Source organism: Oncorhynchus mykiss, chromosome 7, assembly GCF_057628025.1.
Source record: "Oncorhynchus mykiss isolate SJ-2025 chromosome 7, ASM5762802v1, whole genome shotgun sequence".
NCBI lineage: Eukaryota > Metazoa > Chordata > Actinopteri > Salmoniformes > Salmonidae > Oncorhynchus > Oncorhynchus mykiss.
The window spans coordinates 60,621,244-60,648,019 of record NC_143028.1 but is presented as its reverse complement, the minus strand read 5'-3'; the positions used below and the strand labels follow the sequence as shown (position 1 = coordinate 60,648,019).

At 42.6% G+C, this 26,776-nt stretch overlaps 2 protein-coding genes across 4 annotated transcripts; one reads left to right on the top strand and one right to left on the bottom strand.

The window, feature by feature from the left end:
• Nucleotides 1–842: 842 nt before the first annotated feature.
• Nucleotides 843–9,138, bottom strand: myorg (myogenesis regulating glycosidase). Of its 2 annotated transcripts, none has more exons than XM_021610247.3 (3): nt 9,012–9,138; nt 6,401–6,907; nt 843–6,025 (listed from the first exon to the last, which is right to left on the bottom strand). In XM_021610247.3, exons 2-3 carry the CDS (start codon nt 6,664–6,666, stop codon nt 4,237–4,239), a joined length of 2,055 nt encoding a protein of 684 aa, XP_021465922.1. In that variant the 5' UTR covers nt 6,667–6,907; nt 9,012–9,138; the 3' UTR covers nt 843–4,236. The 2 variants fall into 2 exon arrangements, with proteins under 2 accessions (XP_021465922.1, XP_021465924.1); XM_021610249.3 differs by lacking the exon at nt 9,012–9,138 and adding an exon at nt 7,056–7,366.
• LOC110529003 (cysteinyl leukotriene receptor 2-like) lies at nt 7,450–26,776 on the top strand. 2 transcript variants are annotated; one of them, XM_090241589.1, is made up of 3 exons: nt 7,450–7,807; nt 24,074–24,464; nt 24,571–26,776. In XM_090241589.1, exons 2-3 carry the CDS (start codon nt 24,241–24,243, stop codon nt 25,652–25,654), a joined length of 1,308 nt encoding a protein of 435 aa, XP_090097715.1. In that variant the 5' UTR covers nt 7,450–7,807; nt 24,074–24,240; the 3' UTR covers nt 25,655–26,776. The 2 variants fall into 2 exon arrangements, with proteins under 2 accessions (XP_090097715.1, XP_021466829.3); XM_021611154.3 differs by lacking the exon at nt 7,450–7,807 and adding an exon at nt 22,989–23,370.

Here is a 26,776-nt window from a genome sequence, read left to right as displayed (position 1 = left end):
CACACATCTATAGGCCACATTACATAGGCCTCGAGGTCCTCTTTTAAAGCAACATTTGATCTTCCCCCATCAACCCTCATTCAAAAGTAAAATTGCTTATCTTTTGTCCTATTAAAAAAAATGAACAAAACAATCATTGCAGAAAAGCAAACTTACAATAGTATTGATTTCCTTTAACGTACAGACAGCAAATCGATGTGTCTCCTCAGCGCAGGCCGTGAGACTAGTTACATTTCAGAGAGGAGTCATTGACAAACAAAGTCACTCCAAGGTGCGTTCAGCGGTGTGGACTGTGGTGAATTTACCATCAAACCAGACCATTACCATCATAAGTGGTCAGTATGTTTGTAAGTCTAAAGAGCAAAAGGTACCATCACCTTCACTTCCCCAATTTGGGTAATAAAAGAACAGTTATCAATTAAATATAATTTGACGTTTACCAGATGCTTTTGTATATTATGTCAGCCTCTTTATCTAAGATTCTCTTATTGCAGTTACCCTGTCCAGCCATCTTTACCATCCCCTCACTCCGTGGCCCTCCCCTCTAATCCCAAACTACGAGATGATGTATTGATCCGAGGTAGCCTCCATGTAACCTGTAGAATTGCTTCATTGCTTTGCCATTATCAGCCCATGATGGGCTGGGTCACTGAAAGCTACAAAAGGTGTCTCCCTAAGGGGATCTTATTCAACGGGGAACGGTGGAGAAATCTGCTTCTGCGGCCAATTCTTCTAAGGTTGCAGAAGGTTGGAGGTTTGATCATTCTGTTGGCGAAGCAGCAGACACACGTTTCTGACACTGGACATGTATTACTGTACCATTCAAATACAAAGGCAGATAATTTACCATCATTAAATGTTTATATTATTTGCCACAACGTAAACATAAGGGGAAAAACAACAGACAGTTATAAAATTCAAGCAAATTAAAGATTATCATTGTACATTTTAGTCATATGAATAAACACAATCCAGGCTATGCATTGAAGACAAAGGCAACATGACTTCCATTGTATTGTTCCTAGAAATACAGGTTAAATTGGAGTAGTTACTAATCACAAAAACTTGAGAGTTAGTGTGACATGTCAACATCACAATGAAAGGCAACTGTGGCAATACTGTACTACAGTCATATGAGTAGATCATCACCATGGCAACAACACTGAACAAAAATATAAATGCAACATGTAAAGTGTTGGTCCCATGTTTCATCAGCTGAAAAATAATAATCCCAGAGTTGTTCCATACACACAAAAAGCATATGTTTTGTCACAACACAATGTCACAGATGTCTCAAGTTGAGGGAGTGTGCAACTTGCATGCTGACTGCAGAAATGTCCACCAGAGCTGCTGGCAGAGAATTTAATGTTATTTGCTCTACCATAAACTGCCTCCAACGTTGTTTTAGAGAATTTGGCAGTATGTCCAACCGGCCTCACAACCGCAGATCCCGTGTATCCAAGCCAGCCTAGGACCTCCACATCTGGCTTCTTCACCTACGGGATTGTCTGAGTGGGGTGGTGAGTATTTCTGTCTGAAATAAAGCCATTTTGTGGGGAAAAAAACTCATTCTGATTGGCTGGGCCAAAATGAATTTCAATTGACTGATTTTCATATATGTACTAACTCAGTAAAATGTTTGAAATTGTTGCATGTTGCATTTATATTTTGTTCAGTATATATTAAAACCTACTCAATGTCCCTGATAACATAAGCCTTTAAAATAAAATTTGCCTTTAAAAAATGTATTAAAAGAACACAACCATGTCTAAGCATTTTCAACAAAGCTGGTGGTGGTCCTTGAAATTCAGCATTAGGATATATAACTTTACAACATTTCAGCAAGATACTGAATGACAAAATGTATTTTTACATCAAAATGATACCGAAGGTCCAAAGATGTCCTTACTTACGTCATTGAAACAAACTCACATTTCTGTAGCTTTACAGATTTGCGTTGCCTTTTGCCAAATTGGCAACAAGGGATGCAACATAGTAGCTGGGGGTACCGGTCTTTCTGCTTAGCTAACTTAAATTGTCAGCAATTTGATGTTCTTGAATGGCACAGTTCAGTAGGCCTACCTCCACTAGCAATATGTAACCACATATAATTTTACACAGTAGCTTTTTGTAGTCGTGTGTAGATTGAAATGTTTTTTGTGTTGTATCTGGCTTAGAAAAAAACCAATGAAATTGATTAACATACACTGAGGCTATAAAAAGGCATTTCCAAAGCTATCCTCCTAAAGGAAAAGGACTCGAGTGTCACAAATCAGTAAGAAGCGAGAAAAAAAAAAAAAAAAAAAATTAAAAATAAAGTGGAGAAGTTTTCCCAACCCATCCTTTGAGGCCATGAGCCATACATTCATTGCTATATCAGTGCGTACCTTTCTCTGACTAACAATACATTGATACTTTACTCTTTTGAACCTCACATTGTTATAAAACTAGCTTTACCATAGCCTTCACTGTTCACACACTCATGGAGAACAATGTGATGCAAGCAAATACAACTGCAAATCAGACTGCTTGACTTTATGGTGGTGGGAGACCCTCACAATAACTCTCCCACATACAAACAATGTAATTTGTCAATCTAATCTGTTCCAGGTCACATAATGCTGAACGTGTATTGACAAGCCATCGCATATTGTGCTTTTGGCCCAAATTACTATATTATGCTGTTCACTAGAAAAATATATAATAAAAAGGTACTAAATATAAAAATTAATCAAAGCGGTTTCATCTGCAATGACAGTCCCTGCAAACTGTTGCTATTTCACTCATGTTTTTGGCTTGCATACAAAATCTCCTGTCATGGGTAAAGAGTGCTCTGAAATTCAAAGAGAAGTCTGTCAGCATCTTGATGTTCTTGTTTTGTATGTACCAAAAGTGGAAAACACTTAGGCTAGTTCCAGCGAGTCTTTCAGGAGACCATAGATCTACTCTTGTAAGGTAATAGTGCTAGACATAGACGATGACGGTCGAGACTAAAGGTCGATATGAGAACTGCTATAAATAAGCAGGGATGTTATGGAGAAGCTTCTGCCAGTAAAAACAATGACCCCTAGGTGACCTAAGAGTTCATATTACCGCGACATGGTGAACGTACACAGGTTCAATCTTTAAGGTCTCCAAGGACTGGCTAACAAAACAGTAAAAACATTTAGCAATATAACAATTACAAAGAGTATTGACATTCAAATATCTGTCAGAAGTATAATTCATGCAGTCATAAATCATGCTGAAAATGTGGCAGTATATTACTTGTTAAATGGCATTTAGGACAGTCTGGATGGATATTTGACATATGTCACACACAGTGGTTCCAGTTCAAAGTTCAGTTCACTCAGATCTCATAGCATCTTACATATTGGATTATTTCATTATTGCCTGCTTAAACAAAAATGGAATAGCACCCATTTCAAGTCCTCTCAATGAAGCCTGAAATGTAAAGACTATTTAGCCAAAGGTTGAGGGTATAATATTAAAAAGTGACACCAAATTAAATGGATAGTTTGTGCAGCTTCTTTTGATTTCAGAGTGGCGAGAACCTTAACAGAACAACCACTGACTGAACAATTACACACTGTATTGTTAAGTGCATTGACACAATAACAAAAATATCAGCAAAACCAAAAAATCATTAACATATATGTAAGTATACAAGGCATTTTCACATCAAAATATACTTCTTCCCTTCTTAGTGTGTTGACTCATAAATAAAACATGAAAGCATTCAAATATCAGCCCTTAAAAATGTCTAAAAGACAGCCGATGACTATTCTGTTAATAGTCGACTGTTATGTCATGCTGAATAAATGTTTGGGTCATGTCTCTCATGATGCATAAACATATCTACTTTCCAGAGGATGCTGGTGGGAGGGTCTATAGGAAGATGGGCTCAATGTAATGGGTGGAATGGCATAAATGGAACGGTAAACACAGATATGGAAACCAGGCTTGACTCCGTTCCATTAATTCCATTCCAGTAATTACAATGACCCCGTCCTCCTATAGCTCCTCCCACCTGCCTCCTCTGCTACATTCCTGGGTTATTGCAAAGGCACATGTTTGAGCAAGCAGGAAAGGTTTCGCCTTGATATTTCTTCAATAATAGTGATTCTAAATTTACAAGAACACAAATGTGCTGTGAGCCCCGACTTCAGAGAAAATACTATAAACAAATGCATGCAGGCCCACCCGCTAAGCTGTCCAGCCTTGTAACCCTCTTCACTAAACCCAGACAAAGTAAGCAATTTCATCAAGATCTACCGGATAGTCTGTAAGGTGCAGAGGCTCCTTAATATCAAACCGTTCTCCCTTGTAGCTCCGCCAGTGTCCAGCCGGGAGATAGATGTCCCTCTCCTGCTTTCCAGGCTCCAGTACTGGCGCCACCATGAGGTCATCCCCTATCAGGAACTGGGAGTCAATCTTATAAGCAGTCTCGTCGCCAGTGGCGATCCACCACAGAGGTCGTATGATGGGGTCTCCTGTGTCCAGCACCTCCCCAGCAAGTTCCAAAACCCGTGGGGCCACTATGCTCTCATGGATAGCAGTGTACTTCCGGGCAATCTCCACCACCTCGTTATCATACTCCCAGGGGGGGATGGAGAACTGCATGGAGGGCATAAAAGCCGACAGCTCCAGCCAGCGGATGTAGAGCTCACGGTCCGGTAAAGTGCGCTCACCATCAGTGCGGTTCAGATAGGCATTGCCACCGATCATGTCCGGTAGGATGAACTGGTAGCCGAGAATGCTGATGGTAAGCACGGTGGGAATAAGGGACTTGAGGCCTAGCTCATAGCCCCAAACAGAGTCCCGGTCAATGGGCCTGAAGAAGCAGGAGATGTTCTGGGACTGGTAGCCTGAACGCAGTTCGGCTCGCTCATTGTAAGGAATAGCCATCTCTGTGTAGCGACGGGTGAACGTGCTAGGGTCGCGAAGGGGTGTTTTTGTGCTGAATTGCCAGGGCAAGTAGTTTGTCTCACCCGCGTCCAGCTTGAAGGAGGACACTCCGTACTTGGATCGTAAAGACCGCAGGTGGGAGGCGAACCAATCACGGGCCTCTGGGTTGGTAAAGTCTAGAATGCCCCCGATGCCGTTCCACCAGCTTACCAAAGCCGGAAGACGACCTGTAGGTTCTCTGACAAAAAGCCCTCTTTCTACACAGGTGTGAAAATTCTCAGAGTCATAGTTGACAAAAGGGTGTGTCCAGAGAGAGACCAGAAATCCGTCTGTTTTGAGCTTCTGGAACATGGCTGTAGCGTTAGGAAACTTGGCCAAGTCAAAATCAAATTCCCCATAGCGGTTTGTGTAGCGATCGTCTAGCTCCAGGTGGCTACAGTTGAAGCCATGCTTGCGGATGTTGGCAGCAAACTTCAACAGTTTCTCTTGGTCTATGTCAGTCTTGTGTAGCGCCCACGTGGACCAGATGGGATGGCGGAACATGGCTTTGGAAGGCACCTTGTTGGGCTTGTTGAAGTATCTGCGCACCATGTACTTGTGAATGGATGTGACATCCAAGCCCACACAGACTCTGTAGCTGAGTTCAGCACAAGGTGCCTCACCAGGGTTTGGCTTGTAAGGGGTGTCATGGTACCTCGCCTGGAAGTACATGGTCTTCTCTGTGTCGTTCCAGCCAAGATGAAACGGCACAGAGTCATTGATCTTAATGGCCGTGGCATTGGATGAGAGCCAGTAGCGTTCCAAGATGCCCCCAAAGCCATTTCGGTTTGAGTAGATATCACTGGTGACAAAGGGTTTGGGTGCCTGCTGCCCGGAGATGGATATAGGCCAATGCTGTATGGCAGTTTCGGCTCCACCATACCAGTGCGAGACGTTATAGGTCATGGCGTGCTCCACGGGCAGGCTGGGAACTAATTCTTCCCAACGCACACGGTAACATTGGACTGTATTGTCAAATACAGTCTGGATGAAAAACTTGAGTTTCCTATCACTGGTGCGCCCGCAGCTCAGTATCTCCCCCTCCTTAGAACACGAGTCTAAGTCCAGGGTGCCAGACCTGTCATTCAACATTTAGAGAAGAATGATCAGTTACATAGCACATTACTTTGCATTCAAGTCTCAGGCTATATTCATGTTAGAGCAGTTGATTTATGATTACATTTGGCAATTTAAAATATAAATACCTGAATAAGCTTATATTGTTTCTGAGATTAAAAATAACCAAACTAGACATGATTTAAAGGGGAACTGTACCAGATTAGGAGGCAAGCATGCTTTCCATTCCCCAGTAGATTAATTTGAATTGGATACAGGTATATAATTAGAAAGAAATTCTCAAAGCACACCTAACACACTTTCTATAATGATTAATAGTAACGGTTCGTTAATGAATACTGATTGATGATGTCCTATACTGAAGTGAATCACAAACCTGAAAGACATCCTGAAGACAATAGCCCCTGCCTGGTTGCGAATGATGTAGCCATCCTTGTTGAGGTCCAGAAGTTCTGTCTTAAGCAGTTCAGCCTTGCGCAGAGAACCAATGTAATAGCACCATGCGGTCACCGCAGCAATCACCAGCACCAAGCCTAAGACACTTGCTACAACTAGGGGACGAGCATCCCTTTTTAGTTTCTGTTTGATAGGTGTAGCATTGGTAACTGTGCCCCCTGCACCTCCTGGTACCACTTGGTACATTGTGGTTATTGTTCAACAGTCCCCCAGTGAAATGGGTTATAAGAAATCCCTTAAATTTGATAAAGTGACTTTAAAAGTAAAGCAGGAGTCCCCTGATTGACACACCAGTCACAACACAGTTCTTCCTATATGCAGAGACTTCTATGAGGCATGGCCTTGCAGACTGCCGAGGGAATGTGTCTTGGTTATTTCTTCAGTAGACGTTGCTCTCTTCCCCCACTATTTTCATCTGTTTACCTGCCTGAACGAAAAGAAAGATAACCGGCTTTTAGATCAAAAGTCTCAAGTCAAAGTTCACCCTAGCAGTTCTTCAGATCTAAAAATCACAGAGAAAGAGAGAGGGAGAGCGTTTACTTGCTGCTGACCCCCTCTATAAATAAACCACTCACCAATTATTTGAAATCAAAAAGAAAACAAAGAACAGAAGATATTCACTTAATCTACTATCACTTTCGGAGTTTGCCCTGCAGCAATACCAAAATGTTTGTTTGGTTCAAACACAGACCTAATTTGTATGCAATCAGGTAGATTTTGGAGTCAATGCAGGGCGAATTCAGGCCTACTCTGAGTCTTTTGTTCTAAAACCACACGAAAGCCAATAAGAGGCACACATACAAAACATCCTGTCGCACTAAGTTAATATAATGCCAGTCACGGAACCTTTGACCACATTAGTGCAAGTTAAGGGAAATGTGTAACCAAAGCAACAACTCCACTCAGCCATGGGGGTAGGTGGGACTAATCATCAAACCAGGAGCTAAGAGCGTGCCAATGCGCTGACTCATATGTAAACACATAGAAGCTTCAAACACACACAAATCCTCAAGGGCCTTCCCTGGTAGGCCCAAACTAAGCAGACAGGGTGGTTCTGGGCCATTACATGGCTGATGTTAGTTACCAGGACAAATCCAGAGAGAAGTTCAATTCAAGATGCACCAGGCCCAGTGATATCTGTTGTCTGCCTCTCTCTGAAACCTCTTGCGTGCTGACTGGTATTCCTAACTGGTGTGCCTTCATAGCCTGCCTGTGCTGCTGGGGGTCGATAATGGTAGTTAATTAGCAATCTAATGGTCTAATTCTGTGTTCAACCAGCCTTGCTATGGATTTTAACATCAATGTGAACGGCAACTAATCTTGAAGGGTAAGCAATGGATTTTACATTAACAGGCTGTGGCTGCCAGACCCAACATAGCACAAGCATTAGCCTACATGTGATAGCCAAAGTGGTGATACCAAAAAATGCATGAATCATGTTTTTTGGTCAATGGTCTGTGAAGGTCAGGCCTACTAGTTGTCATTTCAGCTGATTTGCTATCAGCTAGGGTTGTGCAAATGTATGTGTGAAATAAACAAAGTACTGACAGGAACCATGAATGTTTCACAAGATATAACAGCAAGGAAGTTAGTGTTTATTTTAGTAACCCCACCCTAAATATAAAATGTCCACTTGTTGAGTGAAGAAAATATTATAAACTGGGTGGTTCGAACCCTGAATGCTGATTGCTGTGGTATATCAGATCGTATACCAGGGGTAGGACAAAAAATGTATTTGTACTTCTCTAATTACGTTGGTACCAGTTAATAATTGCAAAATGGCACCTCAGGAGTTTGTGATATATGGCCAATATACCATGACTAAGGAATGTATCCAGGCAATCCGCGTTGCGTCATGTTCAGAACTGCCCTTAACCGCGGAATGTTGGCCATATGCAACACCCCCTCGGGCCTTATTGCTTAATTATACCATACAAACTTTAACCCAACTAGTCTTTGTAATACCCATGAGAGATTGCTTTATCGCTCCAGCCAGGCATAAACCGTTAACTTGAAGAGTTGATGTGTTCTGAGAAAGCGTTTTGACAGCCTTGCTATTTTGACACAATACGCAGGGCAGTCACTGACAGTGCTAAGTAGCTATTTTACAACGGGTGAGTATAATTTGTGGAACATTCCAACAGGAATCTTCGTAAATAACAAGGTTGCCAACAAACAACGCATACAAAGTTGTACAGCGGCATAATCAGATACCGGGTCGGGTGTGGGCTATTTAATTACGTTTTTCACGCACAACGTTTATTCCGAAAATTCCTCACTATGGTAGCCTATGGACAAACATTCAGAATAAGTTGTGGTGAGTTGATGCCTATTCGGCAGCTAGTTAGCTAGTTGAATTGATAATGCTACTTTGTATGCGTTTGTTGGCAACCTTGTACTTTACGAAGTTTTTGGAACAGATTCCTGTTGGAACGTTCCACAAATTACACCCAGCCACTTACAACTAAAACAAAATCTGTATATTAACACGATGGGTGTTTAATAGGACAATTCATTGCAATAATACTCACCGTTCAAGGTAGCAAAATATCCTGTTCCACACACAAAGCTTGGGAGGTGTGTGATTGCATCGAATCTGGTCGAATTGCTTGCGCTCACAAAAACAAGACTACATGGGGTGCATGGGAAATGTAGTTTTAGCTTTGGTCTCATTAGCTAGGTTTCGATCCAGTTGGAAACAGATTTTCATGCAAATATTATAAAATCGGCATAAAAACAATATGCGCAAAAAAAACTAACCAAAATTAATTATACTTCTGTTAATAAAAAATAAAATATATTTTTTTAACTAGGCAAGTCAGTCACAAATTCTTATTCAAAATGAGGGGCTACCAAAAGGCAAAAGGCCTCCTGCGGGGAAGGGGGCTGGGATGAAAAATAACAATGAATTAAATACAAATATAGGACAGGACACACATCACGACAAGAGACAACACTACATAAAGACAGACCTAAGACAACAACATAGCATGGTAGCAACATGACAACAACATGGCAGCAGCACAAAACAGGGTACAAACATTATTGGGCACAGACAACAGCAGAAAGGGCAAGATGGTAGAGACAACAATACATCACTAAAAGCATCCACAACTGTCAGTAAGAGTGTCCATGATTGAGTCTTTGGCCTGGGAGGGCGGTACTTCTTCCCTTGCCAGTACCCCTTGCAGGTCTTCCACTGAGAATTATTTCAGGCCCAAACACTTTTCTGACGATTCTCGTTTGACAAACATTCACTAATGGTTGGGGCATATTCACTACCATATCATCAACACTAGCGCCACTTGCGTTCTCAATTATTTCGACTGCCCGTAGGAGATTCTATTCTCACCTTTACGGGGCACTCCAATAACTCTGGATCATGATCCCCACCACAGTTGCAACACTGACCTTCTTCACTTTGATTTTCAATACACTCCTTCCGCCTGCAAACATTTGCAACATGGCCAAATCCTTTAAAGTTATTGCATTGTAGTAGTTTGTGGACAAATGCTCTTACTGCATACTTTACATAACCTAACTTTATATGTGTGGGGATGTGCTCTTTATCAAAAAACTAAAGAACCAATAGACTTGCTTCCTTTTTCTCCATTCACCATGCGTTTCAGATGACGAGCACCAACCACAACTTGGATTCTCTTGAAGAATTCAATATCTACTTCCATCGACACCCCGGCTATGAATTTTAACAGGTGCTCTACTCCTTCAGTTCAAAGTATAATTCTTCAGAATTTGACATTCTTGTGATTCCCAATGCATTCTTCTTCTGCTCTTCAGTGACACAATTAACCAGCAAAAACCCACTCCTGGTCACTCCGATTGATTCCACTTTTCCCAAAACATGCTTCACCTTCTTCGATACCTCAAACGGGTTTCCCAGATACACATCCTTATTTAAAAATGCAGCCCAACAAGAAACAAATCCTTATCCAACCTACACTCCTCATCCATTCCAATTTTTGACGTGTTTCTATCAAATTGACTTGTTGGGGATAAAAGGCTATGTATTTTGTGGTTAAATTCCCATGTAGCGAATAAAAAATACAAGTTAAATGGGTTTCCATCACGTTCAACTCTACTGATGGCTTTCTCACAAAATATGTTATTCCGTGATATAGTGAGTGTGCCATCTCTGGTGTTGGCAAATGGCTCTAGCCAACAGCTCACAGATACAGTGAGAGCATAGCCTATGTGATCAGATTATTATGGACAAAAGAGCAAGATTATTTTTATTTGTCAAACAGCAGCCAATCATCAGTGATCATGTCACCAGAATAAGAACCTCAATATTTATTGGAAAGGAGCATCAAGCTCATCACCTTGCACTTTCACCTCCTTTGAAGTTCATCATAACTTTCTTCTGTAGACTAATAAAATGCATGGTTTCCTGATGAGTCATAATGGGAGGACCACACAACATGTCATCGTGTGACTCCCAAGTTTACTTCAATGTGATGGTTATAATATAAATATTTGCCCATAAAAGCGTTTCCACTGACATTTCTCGCATAATAAATTGTACTGACACAAAAATATCAAACCATGTGCCCTGCATTAAATACTAAAACTGGCAAAAAAAAAAAGTGATACATAAAGTATACCCGTTTTAATTTAAGGAACAAAAAATTGACAGCTGCCATACAGGTTGCAAAATAGTTGGGAGGAGATTTTCGATGTACCGATTCCATGGCACTTGGTTTGTGAATTGATATACAAAACGACGCCAGATTCAAAACTTTAGTTTTTCAATTTAAATGATTATACAAAATGCTTGCAACCAATATAATGTTATGTGTATACAACCATTCCAGCTCTGCAGATTTTGCTGCGAAGAGACCGAATCATTAGATCACTTGTTTTGGTACTTCCCATATGTAGCTTGTTTTTGGTTGCAGGTTAATTAGAGAGCCAACTCTGCAAATAGCACTGCTGAGTGATTTAAAAAGTCCTAGTCAATTGATCAATAATACACTTAGAAAATGTATTTATCTTTCATTTACAATCTGTAGAAACTATGAGAATAGAAAGGTTCAGAACTTTTGTGAAACAGCACAGTAGAAAAATATATGGCAGCTACAAACTGGATGGTCTTCAGAGATAGTGGGAGGGGTTTAGGGTAGCTGAAGGCTGAGACTAAAAACAAACAAAAGATAACTAATGTAAAATATACTGTCCATGAAAGTTATGTAGTATGAAAAAGCTGGAAGTGGAAGCCTAAGTACTGTTGTCCATTAGGTTACACCAATTAGGCGAGGGGTGGTCGAGTTAGGGGGAAATAATAAAGATGGAAAATATATTTAAAAAATATATATACATTTAAAATAATATGTGGTACCAGTCAAAAGTTTGGACACACATACTCATTCCAGGGTTTTCTTTATTTTTACTATTTTCTGCATTGTAAAATAATAGTGAAGGCAAACTATGAAATAACACATATGGAACAATGTAGTAACCAAATAAGTGTTAAAAAGATATATTTTATATGAGATTTATCAAAGTAGCCACCCTTTGCCCCTGATGACAGCTTTGCACACTCTTGGCATTCTCTCAACCAGTTTCATGAGGTAGTCACCTCGCATTTCAATTAACAGGTGTGCCTTGTTAAAAGTCAATTTGTGGAATTTCTTTCCTTCTTAATACGTTTGAGCCAATCATTTGTGATGTGACAGGGTAGGGTTGATATACAGAAGATAGCCATATTTGGTAAAAGACCAAGTCCTGAAGAGACATTTGAAAGTCTTTTCAGATGTTCAGGGCCTGAGTTTTTCATGTCAGACACAAAGACAGTTGGAATTTCCCAAAAACTAATCTGTATAAATTGGATATGCCCTATCGAATGAATGCTGAATGTACTGTATGGAGTATAAATTGATAACGGTGATACACCAAGATTTTGTATCTGTCAAAAACTGATTGAGACAATGCTTTTTCTATAGGTCTCATACATTGACAAAGGCCATTTGTAATTTTTACATTAAGAGGTCAGACTCTTACCTGAGTCCCTGTGATGAGCGTGGATGGAGGTCACCATGGTAACGCTGGATATCAGCCATCTGGCCTCTGTTGTAAGAACTTGGAGGAATCCATGTTACTGTAATCAACATCAAGTCAAATTAATCTTAATTATTAGTGTTCTCCATTAGAATGAATCACAGAGACAAACTCAGCCACCTTTCTTAGGAATCCCAATCTTGATTTAAATCAAGTGTATATGCAACACTTCACTGCTTTATTTTCAGGTCTGACAATAGACTTGCAGTGCGTCATTATAGTAATACATGCACTGGTTAACTGATTTGGACAGTCCTATTAAAGAACCAAAACTAAAATGCATAAGAAATTAATAGCTCATACTCTTCCCCTGTAGGTTTTTCAGGAGTGATTGAAGTTCTCTGATTGAGAGGTCAGTCATTGGTTTGTGTAGCCGAGTGGAGGTATGCGAGGTATCCACTGCACTCAGAGAGCGTGCACGTTTGCTATCTGGTGGGAGAAGAGCCATATAAGACACTGCACAACAGTAGTCCCTATGTAGGACTACAAAATAAATACAGACACACATTTTAAATACTTTATTTTAATCCACAAATCACATTCCACATCAAGAAGGATTCAAACATTTCAAAGGTCATATGGCCATTTATGGGTAAACAAAAGCAATGTCATACTGGTTTGGACCAGACAGGATCAGATAGATGGCCTACATGTAGAGAGACAGAGGGGCGCTGTTTCACTCGCTCAGATGCTTTCTCCTGTGAGATACATTCAGCCTCTTGTGAATTGAAGGAAAATTATGAAACACAGAGAGACTAAAATTACATTACGTTTTATAAAAAAATTGTATTTGTCTATTTTTTGGGGAAGCCTGGCTTCCCTTGGCATCCATGAATACACGCCACTGAGTTTTGCATAGTAAGTCTTGCATAGTTTGTTTAGTCTACATTGAAAGGGGTTAATATTGCTTTGATTTAATCACAATTCCAACAGTGAAGCGAAGTGTTGATAGTGTTAACTAATGGGGACAACTCAACTCAAACGAATGGGGAAATTATTCATCCACACCACAGCCCCGGGAGAGCTACACAGGCACGCAGTTTAGAGGGAACATTGCTGCACACACACACAGAGAAACAGAAAGACACAGAACAAGGGGTAGATGATGAGAAGATGAAAAGTAAATGTTGAACTGGTAGAATGGAGCACAGACAGTCGTACCTGGGTTATGCTGAAAAGAAAATTACAGGACAGGAGGGAAGAGTGGGCATCCGTTGTTTACAGCAGCAGCTGACCCCTAGAACACTGACCTGGAGGCCCTGTGGCTCATCTGTAGTTTCCTGAGCTACAGGAAGTCCTGTTTGGGCAGATGAGGAAAGAGGGGAAATAAGACATCTGTCCCTCAACTCTGGGCACAGAAGATATATGATTGGTAGGCTCAGGTGAAGCATTGTGGATAATTATGGGAATACTAGTGTAAGAAGAGGATTTTGTAACACTTGTTAGGTTCTAAATGAACCTAGTAAAACTCACGGACAATTAGTAAAGCTTAAACCAAGTTTATTCACTAATTGGGTCATCCACCAGTGGTAGTATATATACCCCAATTTGGGGTGAAATCTCCTCCTTCTCTCTAAACATTGCATCTTTGTTGCTAGGCAGGAAATTAAGTGACGCGGGCAATAAACTGTTTCTTCTCCCTTAACCTCGGCCCCCTTCCTCACTAAACCACATCTCTCCACCCTTATCAGTGCCTGCCAACATGTGATCATCTTTCCTTCGTGATTCAAAAACAAACACCACTGCATGTTAAATAAAACATAAACAAATTAGAATAACTAATCAACTTAGAATTACACTCTTGATAACTCCATAAGAAAATAATGGTATCCCATAAGGTAATGGTAAAATAGACTAGAGACTGGTGTCTCTCACTCATATTGTAATTAATTCCCACTTGTCTTGATCATTTCTAGTGCGGTTGATTCCTCTGTGTACATGCTGAGCTTGAGCTGAGGAGCCATGATCTCCCCAGTCTCTATACAGTACCTCTCATACACAGAGCTGTGTCTCACTCTCCACCTCTCCTACCCCACCTTAACCCATAAGAGCATAAGCCCTGTCTAAGCCAGGGGAGGATGGGGGGTACTACCAAGCTATATGACATTGTTTTAAGAAGGTCATACCAAGGATAATTTTACTAATTTATTTTTAATTTTAAAACCCCTTGAAGTATCATTTTTTTTTAAAATTTTTTTATATATTTGATGAAAAAAAAGCATTTGGCCTTACTGCTATTAGCGCATGCAAATGCATTGAATAACATGTTCACTACATGGAACATATTTTTTGACATGTATTTGAACCCCATATTTTTGTCACTAAACAGTCTTCATATATATACTTCCATAAATGTTTTTAACCGGTACTGGGGGACCTCCACATGAATCTTGTTAGGTCTGTGGGCATCCTAGAGAAAAACAACCAACATGTACAGTATCAGTCAAAGTTTGGACACACCTACTCATTCAAGGGTATTCTTTATTTTTACAATTTTCTACATTGTAAAATAATAGTGAAGACATCAAAACTATGAAATAACACATGGAATCATGTAGTAACCAAAGAAGTGTAAAAAAATCAAAATATATTTTATATTTGAGGTTCTTCAAAGTAGCCACCCTTTGCCTTGATGACAGCTTTGCACACTCTTGGCATTCTCTCAACCAGCTTCATGAGGTAGTCACCTGGAATGCATTTCAATTAACAGATGTGCATTGTTAAAAGTTAATTTGTGGAATTTCTTTCCTTCTTAATGCGTTTGAGCCAATCAGTTGTGCTGTGACAAGGTAGGGGTGGTATACAGAAGATAGCTCTATTTAGTAAAATATCAATCCATATTAAAGCAAGAATAAGCTAAGAGAAACGACAGTCAATCATTACTTTAAGACATGAAGGTCAGTCAATACGGAACATTTTAAGAACTTTGAAAGTTTCTTCAAATGCAGTCACAAAAACCAGCAAGCCCTATGATGAAACTGGCTCTCATGAGGACTGCCACAGGAAAGGAAGACCCAGAGTTACCTCTGCTGCAGAGGATAAGTTCATTAGAACTACCAGCCTCAGAAATGTCAGCCAAAATAAATGTAGAGTTCAGAGGAGACTGCGTGAATCAGGCCTTCATTTTTGAATTGCTGCAAAAAACAACACTAATAAAGGACACAAATATGAAGAAGAGACTTGCTTGGGCCAAAAAACATGACCAATGGACATTAGACTGGTGGGAATCTGTCCTTTGGTCTGATGAGTCCACATTTTTGGTTCCAACCGCCGTGTCTTTGTGAGATGCAAAGTAGATGAACGGATGATCTCTGCATGTGTGGTTCCCACCATGAAGCATGGAGGAGGAGGTGTTTAGATCTCAATCCAGGTTCCTCTCTCTCTGGTCATTGTGCCTCAGATTAATCTATTGGTGAGCCAGCGGCTGCAGGGTCTCTTTGTGTCTTCACTGGTCCACTACCCACCTGACAAGGTATGGTCAGGTCAGCTTCCCAAGAGTCACAGGAGCGGGGCAGCCAATTAAAAGGAAGATGGTCATGGTAAATCTGTTGGACCTTTATTAGCTTATTTCAGCTCACTGTACCCTTTAAGGATCCACTCCAGGTTATAAGTGTAGTGACCCCAACATTCTACAGCGATATACTGTGGTAGGCTACATATAGAGAGATGCACCCCCGTTCATTCGTCCTCACTTGTATGGACCATTTGTCCTCGCGTGCACAGTCCTGCTCACAGACCCCCGAGCTCTTGCATTCTAGCACCCATCTCCCACTGGAGCCTACAAGTCTGGGGTCATAACCTCTGATATCTTGATCATCATCTCACCTAAGCCTATTACCCCTGTAATGCCCGGGGTGTAGTGGAGGAAGAAGTCAGGCGCAGGAAGCAGAGAGTTCAGGGTAGCGCTACTTTTAATACACCACACCGGTGAAACGACGCCAACCCAAACAAACGCCCCAAACACGGGGAACTTAAACAGTTCAGCAAAATACACACACATGGACAACCGTGACCTACAGTCGTGTACAACCGTACACTGAAAATAATCCCGCACAACCAGCAGGCGGGCCGGCTGGTAAATAAAGCCCAACCATTTATCCTAACTAAACACAGGTGCAACTAATAAACAGAAAAGGGGGAAAAGGGATCAGTGGCAGCTAGTAGGCCGGTGATGACGACCGTCGAGCACCACCTGAACAGGATTGGGAGCCACCTTCGGTAGGAGTCGTGACAACCCCTTATTTGTTGCCGGCTGCTCAATAACAATGACACAGGGCCCGGCCAAATAGTCAGCCCTTAGCCCAAGTTTTCACCTTCAATAAATACCAAAACACATTCCTTTCCAAAGAAAGCTGGCACATTTCCCACCAGCTGACCTGAGGCAGGAATGACAGTCAATACCGGTGAACTCTCTCTCTCCCTCACTGTGTACATTTGCATCTGACATTTGCATCTGACAAAAAAAGGTCAAACAATTTCTAATATGTTATCTTCATACTTGCTTATGTGGTGACATAGATAAAGACAGAGAAGACAGAACCTACATGCCAGGAGGTTTCTGAGAAAGGCCTGAAAAATTGTCAAAGACTCCAGCCACCTGAGACATGGACTGTTCTCCATGCTCCCGTCCAGCAGGTAGTACCGGTGCATCAAGGCTCAGACCAACAGACTCATAAAAAGCTTCTAACCCTTGGTCATAAGACTGTTAAACGGCTAACCACTACTGCTCCCCCTTATACTTACGCTGCTACTAAAATTATTATTGATTCCATTTATTACTACCACCACGCTGCTGTTCATTTATTGTTGATTGCCATTATCATAGGTATTTATCTATTTATCCTGCTACTGGTCACTATTGATCCTGTTTACATGTATATATTACCATTAGTACATAGCTAAAAGTATTTCTATATTCCTGCTACAGTCACTTTTCATCCCTGGTTGTGCTGTATATCCGCCTATCATGCCTACACTGACACTCTTACATAAACATCAAATCAAATCAAATCAAATCAAATTTTATTTGTCACATACACATGGTTAGCAGATGTTAATGCGAGTGTAGCGAAATGCTTGTGCTTCTAGTTCCAACAATGCAGTAATAACCAACAAGTAATCTAGCTAACAATTCCAAAACTACTGCCTTATAGACACAAGTGTAAGGGAATAAAGAATATGTACATAAAGATATATGAATGAGTGATGGTACAGAGCGGCATAGGCAAGATACAGTAGATGGTATTGAGTACAGTATATACATATGAGATGAGTATGTAAACAAAGTGGCATAGTTAAAGTGGCTAGTGATACCTGTATTACATAAAGATGCAGTAGATGATATAGAGTACAGTATATACGTATAGATATGATATGAATAATGTAGGGTATGTAAACATTATATTAGGTAGCATTGTTTAAAGTGGCTAGTGATATATTTTACATCATTTCCCATCAATTCCCATTATTCATGTGGCTGGAGTTGAGTCAGTGTGTTGGCAGCAGCCACTCAATGTTAGTGGTGGCTGTTTAACAGTCTGATGGCCTTGAGATAGAAGCTGTTTTTCAGTCTCTCGGTCCCAGCTTTGATGCACCTGTACTGACCTCGCCTTCTGGATGATAGCAGGGTGAACAGGCAGTGGCTCGGGTGGTTGTTGTCCTTGATGATCTTTATGGCCTTCCTGTAACATCGGGTGGTGTAGGTGTCCTGGAGGGCAGGTAGTTTGCCCCCGGTGATGCATTGTGCAGACCTCACTACCCTCTGGAGAGCCTTACGGTTGTGGGCGGAGCAGTTGCCGTACCAGGCGGTGATACAGCCCGCCAGGATGCTCTCGATTGTGCATCTGTAGAAGTTTGTGAGTGCTTTTGGTGACAAGCCAAATTTCTTCAGCCTCCTGAGGTTGAAGAGGCGCTGCTGCGCCTTCTTCACGATGCTGTCTGTGTGGGTGGACCAATTCAGTTTGTCTGTGATGTGTACGCCGAGGAACTTAAAACTTATTACCCTCTCCACTACTGTTCCATCGATGTGGATAGGGGGTGTTCCCTCTGCTGTTTCCTGAAGTCCAATATCATCTCCTTAGTTTTGTTGACTTTGAGTGTGAGGTTATGTTCCTGACACCACTCTCCGAGGGCCCTCACCTCCTCCCTGTAGGCCGTCTCGTCGTTGTTGGTAATCAAGCCTACCACTGTTGTGTCGTCTGCAAACTTGATGATTGAGTTGGAGGCGTGCGAGGCCACGCAGTCGTGGGTGAACAGGGAGTACAGGAGAGGGCTCAGAACGCACCCTTGTGGGGCCCCAGTGTTGAGGATCAGCGGGGTGGAGATGTTGTTGCCTACCCTCACCACCTGGGGGCGGCCCGTCAGGAAGTCCAGTACCCAGTTGCACAGGGCGGGGTCGAGACCCAGGGTCTCGAGCTTGATGGCGAGTTTGGAGCGTACTATGGTGTTAAATGCTGAGCTGTAGTCGATGAACAGCATTCTCACATAGGTATTCCTCTTGTCCAGATGGGTTAGGTTAGTGTGCAGTGTGGTTGAGATTGCATCGTCTGTGGACCTATTTGGGCGGTAAGCAAATTGGAGTGGGTCTAGGGTGTCAGGTAGGGTGGAGGTGATATGGTCCTTGACTAGTCTCTCAAAGCACTTCATGATGACGGAAGTGAGTGCTACGGGGCGGTAGTCGTTTAGCTCAGTTACCTTAGCTTTCTTGGGAACAGGAACAATGGTGGCCCTCTTGAAGCATGTGGGAACAACAGACAGGGATAGGGATTGATTGAATATGTCCGTAAACACACCAGCCAGCTGGTCTGCGCATGCTCTGAGGGCTCTGAGGGCTCTGAGGGCGCGGATTCCGTCTGGGCCTGCAGCCTTGCGAGGGTTAACACGTTTAAATGTTTTCCTCACGGCTGCAGTGAAGGAGAGTCTGCATGTTTTGGTTGCGGGCCGTGTCAGTGGCACTGTATTGTCCTCAAAGCGGGCAAAAAAGTTATTTAGTCTGCCTGGGAGCAAGACATCCCGTGACGGGGCTGGTTTTAATTTTGTAATCCGTGATTGACTGTAGACCCTGCCACATACCTCTTGTGTCTGAGCCGTTGAATTGCGACTCCACTTTGTCTCTATACTGACGCTTAGCTTGTTTGATTGCCTTGCGGAGGGAATAGCTACACTGTTTGTATTCGGTCATGTTTCCGGTCACCTTGCCCTGATTAAAAGCAGTGGTTTGCGCTTTCAGTTTCACGCGAATGCTGCCATCAATCCACGGTTTCTGGTTTGGGAATGTTTTAATCGTTGCTATGGGAATGACATCTTCAACGCACGTTCTAATGAACTCGCTCACCGAATCAGCGTATTCGTCAATGTTGTTCTTTGATGCAATACGAAACATATCCCAGTCCACGTGATGGAAGCAGTCTTGGAGTGTGGAATCAGATTGGTCGGACCAACGTTGAACAGACCTCAGCGCGGGAGCTTCTTGTTTTAGTTTCTGTCTGTAGGCAGGGATCAACAAAATGGAGTCGTGGTCAGCTTTTCCGAAAGGAGAGCGGGGCAGGGCCTTATATGCGTCGTGGAAGTTAGAATAGCAATGGTCCAAGGTTTTTCCAGCCCTGGTTACGCAATCAATATGCTGATACAATTTAGGGAGTCTTGTTTTCAGATTAGCCTTGTTAAAATCCCCAGCTACAATGAATGCAGCCTCAGGATAAATGGATTCCAGTTTGCAAAGAGTCAAATAAAGTTCGTTCAGAGCCATCGATGTGTCTGCTTGGGGGGGAATATATATGGCTGTGATTATAATCGAAGAGAATTCCCTTGGTAGATAATGCAGTCGACATTTGATTGTGAGGAATTCTAAATCAGGTGAACAGAAGGACTTGAGTTCCTGTATGTTGATGTGATCACACCACGTCTCGTTAACCATGAGCATACGCCCCCGCCCCTCTTCTTACCAGAAAGATGTTTGTTTCTGTCGGCGCGATGCGTGGAGAAACCAGCTGGCTGCACCGACTCCGATAGCGTCTCTCCAGTGAGCCATGTTTCCGTGAAGCAAAGAACGTTACAGTCTCTGATGTCCCTCTGGAATGCTACCCTTGCTCGGATTTCATCAACCTTGTTGTCAAGAGACTGGACATTGGCGAGAAGTATGCTAGGGAGTGGTGCACGATGTGCCCGTCTCCGGAGTCTGACCAGAAGACCGCTTTGTTTCCCCCTTTTACGAAGTCGTTTTTTTGGGTCGCCGGCTGGGATCCATTCCGTTGTCCTGGGTGAAAGGCAGAACACAGGATCCACTTCGCGAAAGTCATATTCTTGGTCGTACTGATGGTGAGTTGACGCTGCTCTTATATTCAGTAGTTCTTCTCGACTGTATGTAATGAAACCTAAGATGACCTGGGGTACCAATGTAAGAAATAACACGTTAAAAAAAATGCATAGTTTCCTAGGAACGCGAAGCGAGGCGGCCATCTCTGTACACACACTCACACAAGCACCACTACACACACACCCACCCACTATGCTGCTGTCATACTATTATTATTATTATTATTATTTATCCTGCTACCAGTCACTTTTCCTAATCACTGCCTACATGTAAATATCTACCTCAAATACCAAAGTATCCCTGCACATTGTAAATTTACCCTGTACAGTATATACAGTTGAAGTCAGAAGTTTACATACACACTAGCCAAATATATTTAAACTCAGTTTTCACAATTCTTGACATTTAATCCTAGTAAATATACCATTAGGTCAGTTAGGATCACCACTTTATTTAAAGAATGTAAAATGTCAGAATAACAGTAGAGAGAATTATTTATTTCAGCTTTTATTTCTTTCATCACATTCCCAGTGGGTCAGAAGTTTACATACACTCAATTAGTATTCGGTATCATTGCCTTTAAATTGTTTAACTTGGGTCAAACGTTTTGGGTAGCGTTCCACAAGCTTCCCACAATAAGTTGGGTGAATTTTGGCCCATTCCTCCTGACAGAGCTGGTGTAACTGAGTCAGGTTTGTAGGCCTCCTTGCTCGCACACGCCTTTTCAGTTCTGCCCACAAAATGTATATAAGGTTGAGGTCAGGGCTTTGTGATGGCCACTCCAATACTTTGACTTTGTTGTCCTTATGACATTTTGCCACAACTTTGGAAGTATGCTTGGGGTCATTGTCCATTTGGAAGACCCATTTGCAACCAAGCTTTAACTAGCTGACTGATGTCTTGAGATGTTGCTTCAATATATCCACATAATGTTCATTCCTCATGATGCCATCTATTTTGTGAAGTGCACCAGTCCCTCCTGCAACAAAGCACCCCCACAACATGATGCTGCCACCACCTTGCTTCATGGTTGGGATGGGGTTCTTCGGCTTGCAAGTCTCCCCCTTTTTCCTCCAAACATAACGATGGTCATTATGGCCAAACAGTTCTATTTTTGTTTCATCAGACCAGAGGACATTTCTCCAAAAAGTATGATCTTTGTCCCCATGTGCAGTTGCAAACCGTAGTCTGGCTTTTTTATGGCGGTTTTGGAGCAGTTGCTTCTTCCTTGCTGAAAGGCCTTTCAGGTTATGTCGATATAGGACTTTTTTAACTGTGGATATAGATAATTTAGTACCTGTTTCCTCCAGCATCTTCACAAGTTCCTTTGCTGTTGTTCTGGGATTGATTTGCACTTTTCGCACCAAAGTACGTTCATCTCTCAGAGACAGAACTCGTCTCCTTCATGGGCGGTATGACGGTTGCGTGTTCCCATGGTGTTTATACTTGCATGATATTGTTTGTACGGATGAACGTGGTTCTTTCAGGTGTTTGGAAATTGCTCCCAAGGATGAATCAGACTTGTGGAGGTCTACAATGTTTTTTTCTGAGGTCTTGGCTGATTTATTTTGATTGTCCCATGATGCCAAGCAAAGAGGCACTGAGTTTGAAGGTAGGCCTTGAAATACATCCACAGGTACACCTCCAATTGACTCAAATGATGTCAATTAGCCTATCAGAAGCTTCTGAAGCCATGACATTTTCTGGAATTCTCCAAGCTGTTTAAAGGTACAGTCAACTTAGTGTATGTAAACTTCTGTCCCACTGGATTTGTGATACAGTGAATTATAAGTGAAATAATCTGCCTGTAAACAATTGTTGGAAAAATTACTTGTGTCTTGCACAATGTAGATGTCCTAACCGACTTGGCAAAACTATAGTTTGTTAACAAGAAATTTGTGGAGTGGTTGAATAGCAAGTTTTAATGACTCCAACCTCCTACTTCAACCTTAGCTCCCTTTCTTATTTCTCGTGTTAGATTTATTTTGGTTATTATTATTATATTGAATACTGCACTGTTGGGTAAGGCTTGCAAGTTTATCATTTCACTGTACTTGTTCAAATGAAAACTAAATCTTCAAACTTGAAATAGAGAGAGGCGGGTCGTTGAGTTGGCACTCTGCCCAGTCGTCATACCGTTTGTGTTCCATGGAACTCCACCATGAACCCACCCCCACTTCTGCATAAAGAGTGCACAAACTATTCAGACTCAAACAAACCGACTAACACAACTACTGACGTATCTGAGGAGAGAAGAGGAAAGGAGAGGAGAGAAGAGAAGAGAAGAGGGACTTTTTATGAAGACATAGTTTATATTATCGGGGGTGTCTTGACTGGACATACTCAGAAGACTCCAGATGTGTGTAGTTAGAGTCTTCTAACAATAATCTACCAGTACTGTAGTATTTGATAACAACACAGCAAAGGTCGACAGGCAGACACTATTTGTCCCACGAACGATGTTCAACAGAATGCAGGAGCATGTTCTGACAGAATGACAAGTGAGTAACTGCAGCTGCTTCACACACATCTGTTGAAACAGTTACTTGTAGTGTGCTCACTATAAGGTGAGCACACTGCATCCTGTGGCATAAAGGTCCAGACCTCTTGGAAGAGGTCATTGTACTCACATATAAGGCTGAAGTATTTGTTTTCAGCAGAATGCTGTTTGACTGTAGTACGGTATGTATAGGATTTTGTTGTTGTTAACATAGCCGTTGCCTTATGCTGGCAGGTATAACTGATCATTTTCCTGTGGTTTGTAACATTTGCATCAGCGAACAGACCTAGACGAGCAGAACAACATAACTCGTGTTCACCTGAGGACACACTTCCTCATTCCAATGTAAATGCCTAGTGCTATTTTGGGTATGGTGGTCCTGTCCAGAAACAACCACACACCCTTAAAACCTAGGTCCTAGGCAGGTCTAAGCAACATGGTAATAGTGCCACCTTTCCCTAACAGTTAAATAACATAATATAAATGATTCTGCTGATAATGATGATGATTATGATTAAAAGGATGGTCAATGGTCATGATACCAACGATATCAAATACTGTGATAATGGTGATAGCGATTATGATAATGGGGGTGATAGTGTTGATAAAGAGGGTAATAATAACGATGATGGTAATGATGATGAAGATGATTATGGTGATAGTGATAATTACGCCTATGATGATGCCTCTGTGTCTCTCCCCAGCTCCGTGGCTTGAAACGTCCCACTCGCTCGACTACACCCTTCCACCAGTGGTCATTCACCTTGGTAACCACACGACGACAGCATTGAATAGCAACCAGTCCTGTAGTGGTGATGACGAGATCTTTAAGTACCGAGCCTACACTGTCACCTACCTACTGGTGTTCCCTATGGCGTTTCTTAGCAACATTGGAGCGCTGTTTGTGTTCCTGCGACTGATGCCCAAACGGTCTGCGTCCTCTGTCCTCATGACCAATCTCGCCCTATCAGATGCATGCTTCTCCCTTACCCTGCCGCTGCGATTGGCCTACTACTTCAGAGGCGCTCGCTGGGACCTCCCTGATTGGCTTTGCCGACTGTGTGTGTTTTGCTTCTATCTCAACCTCTACACCAGGTACAGTACACACACACACAACCTAATTATCAGAATGTGAGTTGACACTGGTTGCCCAGAAAGACATTTAACTAATAAACTATGTCTTAACTATTCTTCCCTACAGCGTTCTCTTCCTTACTGGACTGAGCGTGCTCCGTTGGCTGGCCGTGCTGAAGCCTCTCCGTCATCGAGCCTTGGCCACGCCCCTTCGTGCCTTATTGGCTTGCTTGGGCATTTGGCTGTTTGTGGGCGGCGCTTCAGTCCCATTCCTGTTTTCGGGGACCAGGGTGAGGGCGGGACTAACACGCTGCTTCGAGCCACGTAACCCTGCCTCCTGGAAGATGATCTTCATTCTCAACTACGTGGGCATGACATTCGGCTTCCTGATCCCATTCCTCACCATCCTCGGTTGCTACGGCTGCATCATCCACCGACTGACAGCTACAATTTCGTCAGCATTAGGGTTGACTGGTAGCCTGAACAGGAACAAGATACGTAACCAGGGGAGACGTCGGCGCCGGCGCCGGTCTCTGCGTCTGGTCGCCATGGTGATCTGCACATTCCTACTGTGCTTTCTGCCCTATCACGTGGCTCGCTCACTGCACCTGCACGCGGTGGTGGGCAGGTGGGGCTGTGTTGCTACGGCGACACTGCAGCGGGTGTTGGTGGTGACGCTGTGTCTAGCGGCGGCCAACAGTGCGGTTAACCCTCTGTTGTACTACTACTCCGGGGAGTCCTTTAGAGCGGTCATACGCAGCGCCTCGTCACGACGACGGTCCTTCTCCTCCTCCTTCACTCAGGGCAGCCTGCTGCTCTCTCGCAGAAAGAAGACCACAATGCATACAACAGCAACAATACGAGACTCACCCCTCGCTCCACCCCTAACCCTTCCTGGGTCCCTACCAGATACACCCCTCGCTCCACCCCTAGCCCTTCCTGGGTCCCTACCAGACACACCCCTCGCTCCACCCCTAACCCTTCCTGGGTCGCTACCAGACACAAACCTCGCTCCACCCCTAACCCTTCCTGGGTCGCTACCAGACACAAACCTCGCTCCACCCCTAACCCTTCCTGGGTCGCTACCAGACAGAACCCTCGCTCCACCCCTAACCCTTCCTGGGTCCCTACCAGACACACCCCTCGCTCCACCCCTAACCCTTCCTGGGTCCCTACCAGACACACAAAGCCGTGTGGAAGACAGTCTATAAAGGGTTCAAAACCTATTTGCCCTATACCCCACCTCTACTTACAGACACTGAGACCTGAACACCTAGCTACATTCTCCAGAATCAGAGACACTTTGCTGCACATGTAAAATGGAGCCCTGAGGCCTGAACCAGAACCACACACACACACACCCACACGGAGACACTAACCTTTAGGTTTCCGAGGCACTTTGTGGGTGTGCTCTCTGTTATTTCCATTCCCGCTGCCCGGCCGGCAGCCACAGGTGCCGGGCCTACTTTTGTTTGATTGTTTATTATCCCAGTGTTAATCATTACACTCTTCATAGATGTATCATATAGGTTGAAAACAGTTTGCACAAGTCCCACAGGCTCACATTTGTAGGTTAAATGTAATAATATCTTCAGTTGATCATAGTGACTGACAATTGTTGCCTACGTAATACATATTTAGTTTTTTCCTTGACATTGAAGTAACGGATATATTTGATGCAAGGGCTTCGAATACCATATGCGTCTCATAAAAAACCTCATCCAACATCAAGAGGCTCTTGTCCAGTTTGACATTGCAAATAAAGTTAGCAGGACCATTGGAGACCAGCCAGACCTCATGCAGAGATTTGATGAAGACTGTTGGCTGAAGCCAGAGTCTGGAAAGCACTCAATCTCAAGGACATCTGAGGATATCAACCATATATTAAGTGTGCTTCTTGATCAGGTGTGTACCTGATCAAGATTACTTTGACACCTGTCAGGTTTTACCAAAGCTTCCAGAACATCCAAATAAACCTGTTGCGCAAATTGGACTATGAGAAACTAGTGTTGTGGATCAGCAACCCCAAACTGAAATCACACTGTGAGAAGAACAAACTGTCTGCTCATTTGGCACGCAGACAGAGGCCCAAAGTTGACAGTTGATTTCAGCTGTAGTGCTGAGACCCTAGAATAGAAATTGTTATCTTAAATGCCACAGTTAGAGAAGTGATGTAAGTAATGGGAAAGAATAAGTAGTACTGAAACCAATGACAATGTAGACTCACAAAATGTATATTTATTTTTATAATGTTCAGTGGCGTGTATTCATGGTTGCCAAGGGAAGCCAGGCTGCCCACAAAAAATTTACCAAAAAATAAATTATTAATTTAT

Coding starts and splice junctions, on each gene's coding strand:
- myorg (XM_021610247.3), bottom strand. CDS start 6,666: ATGTACCAAGTGGTACCAGGAGGTGCAGGGGGCACAGTTACCAATGCT. Junction 6,026..6,400: donor GTCTTCAGGATGTCTTTCAG/GTTTGTGATTCA, acceptor GTTGAATGACAG/GTCTGGCACCCTGGACTTAG.
- LOC110529003 (XM_021611154.3), top strand. Junction 24,465..24,570: donor TATCTCAACCTCTACACCAG/GTACAGTACACA, acceptor TCTTCCCTACAG/CGTTCTCTTCCTTACTGGAC.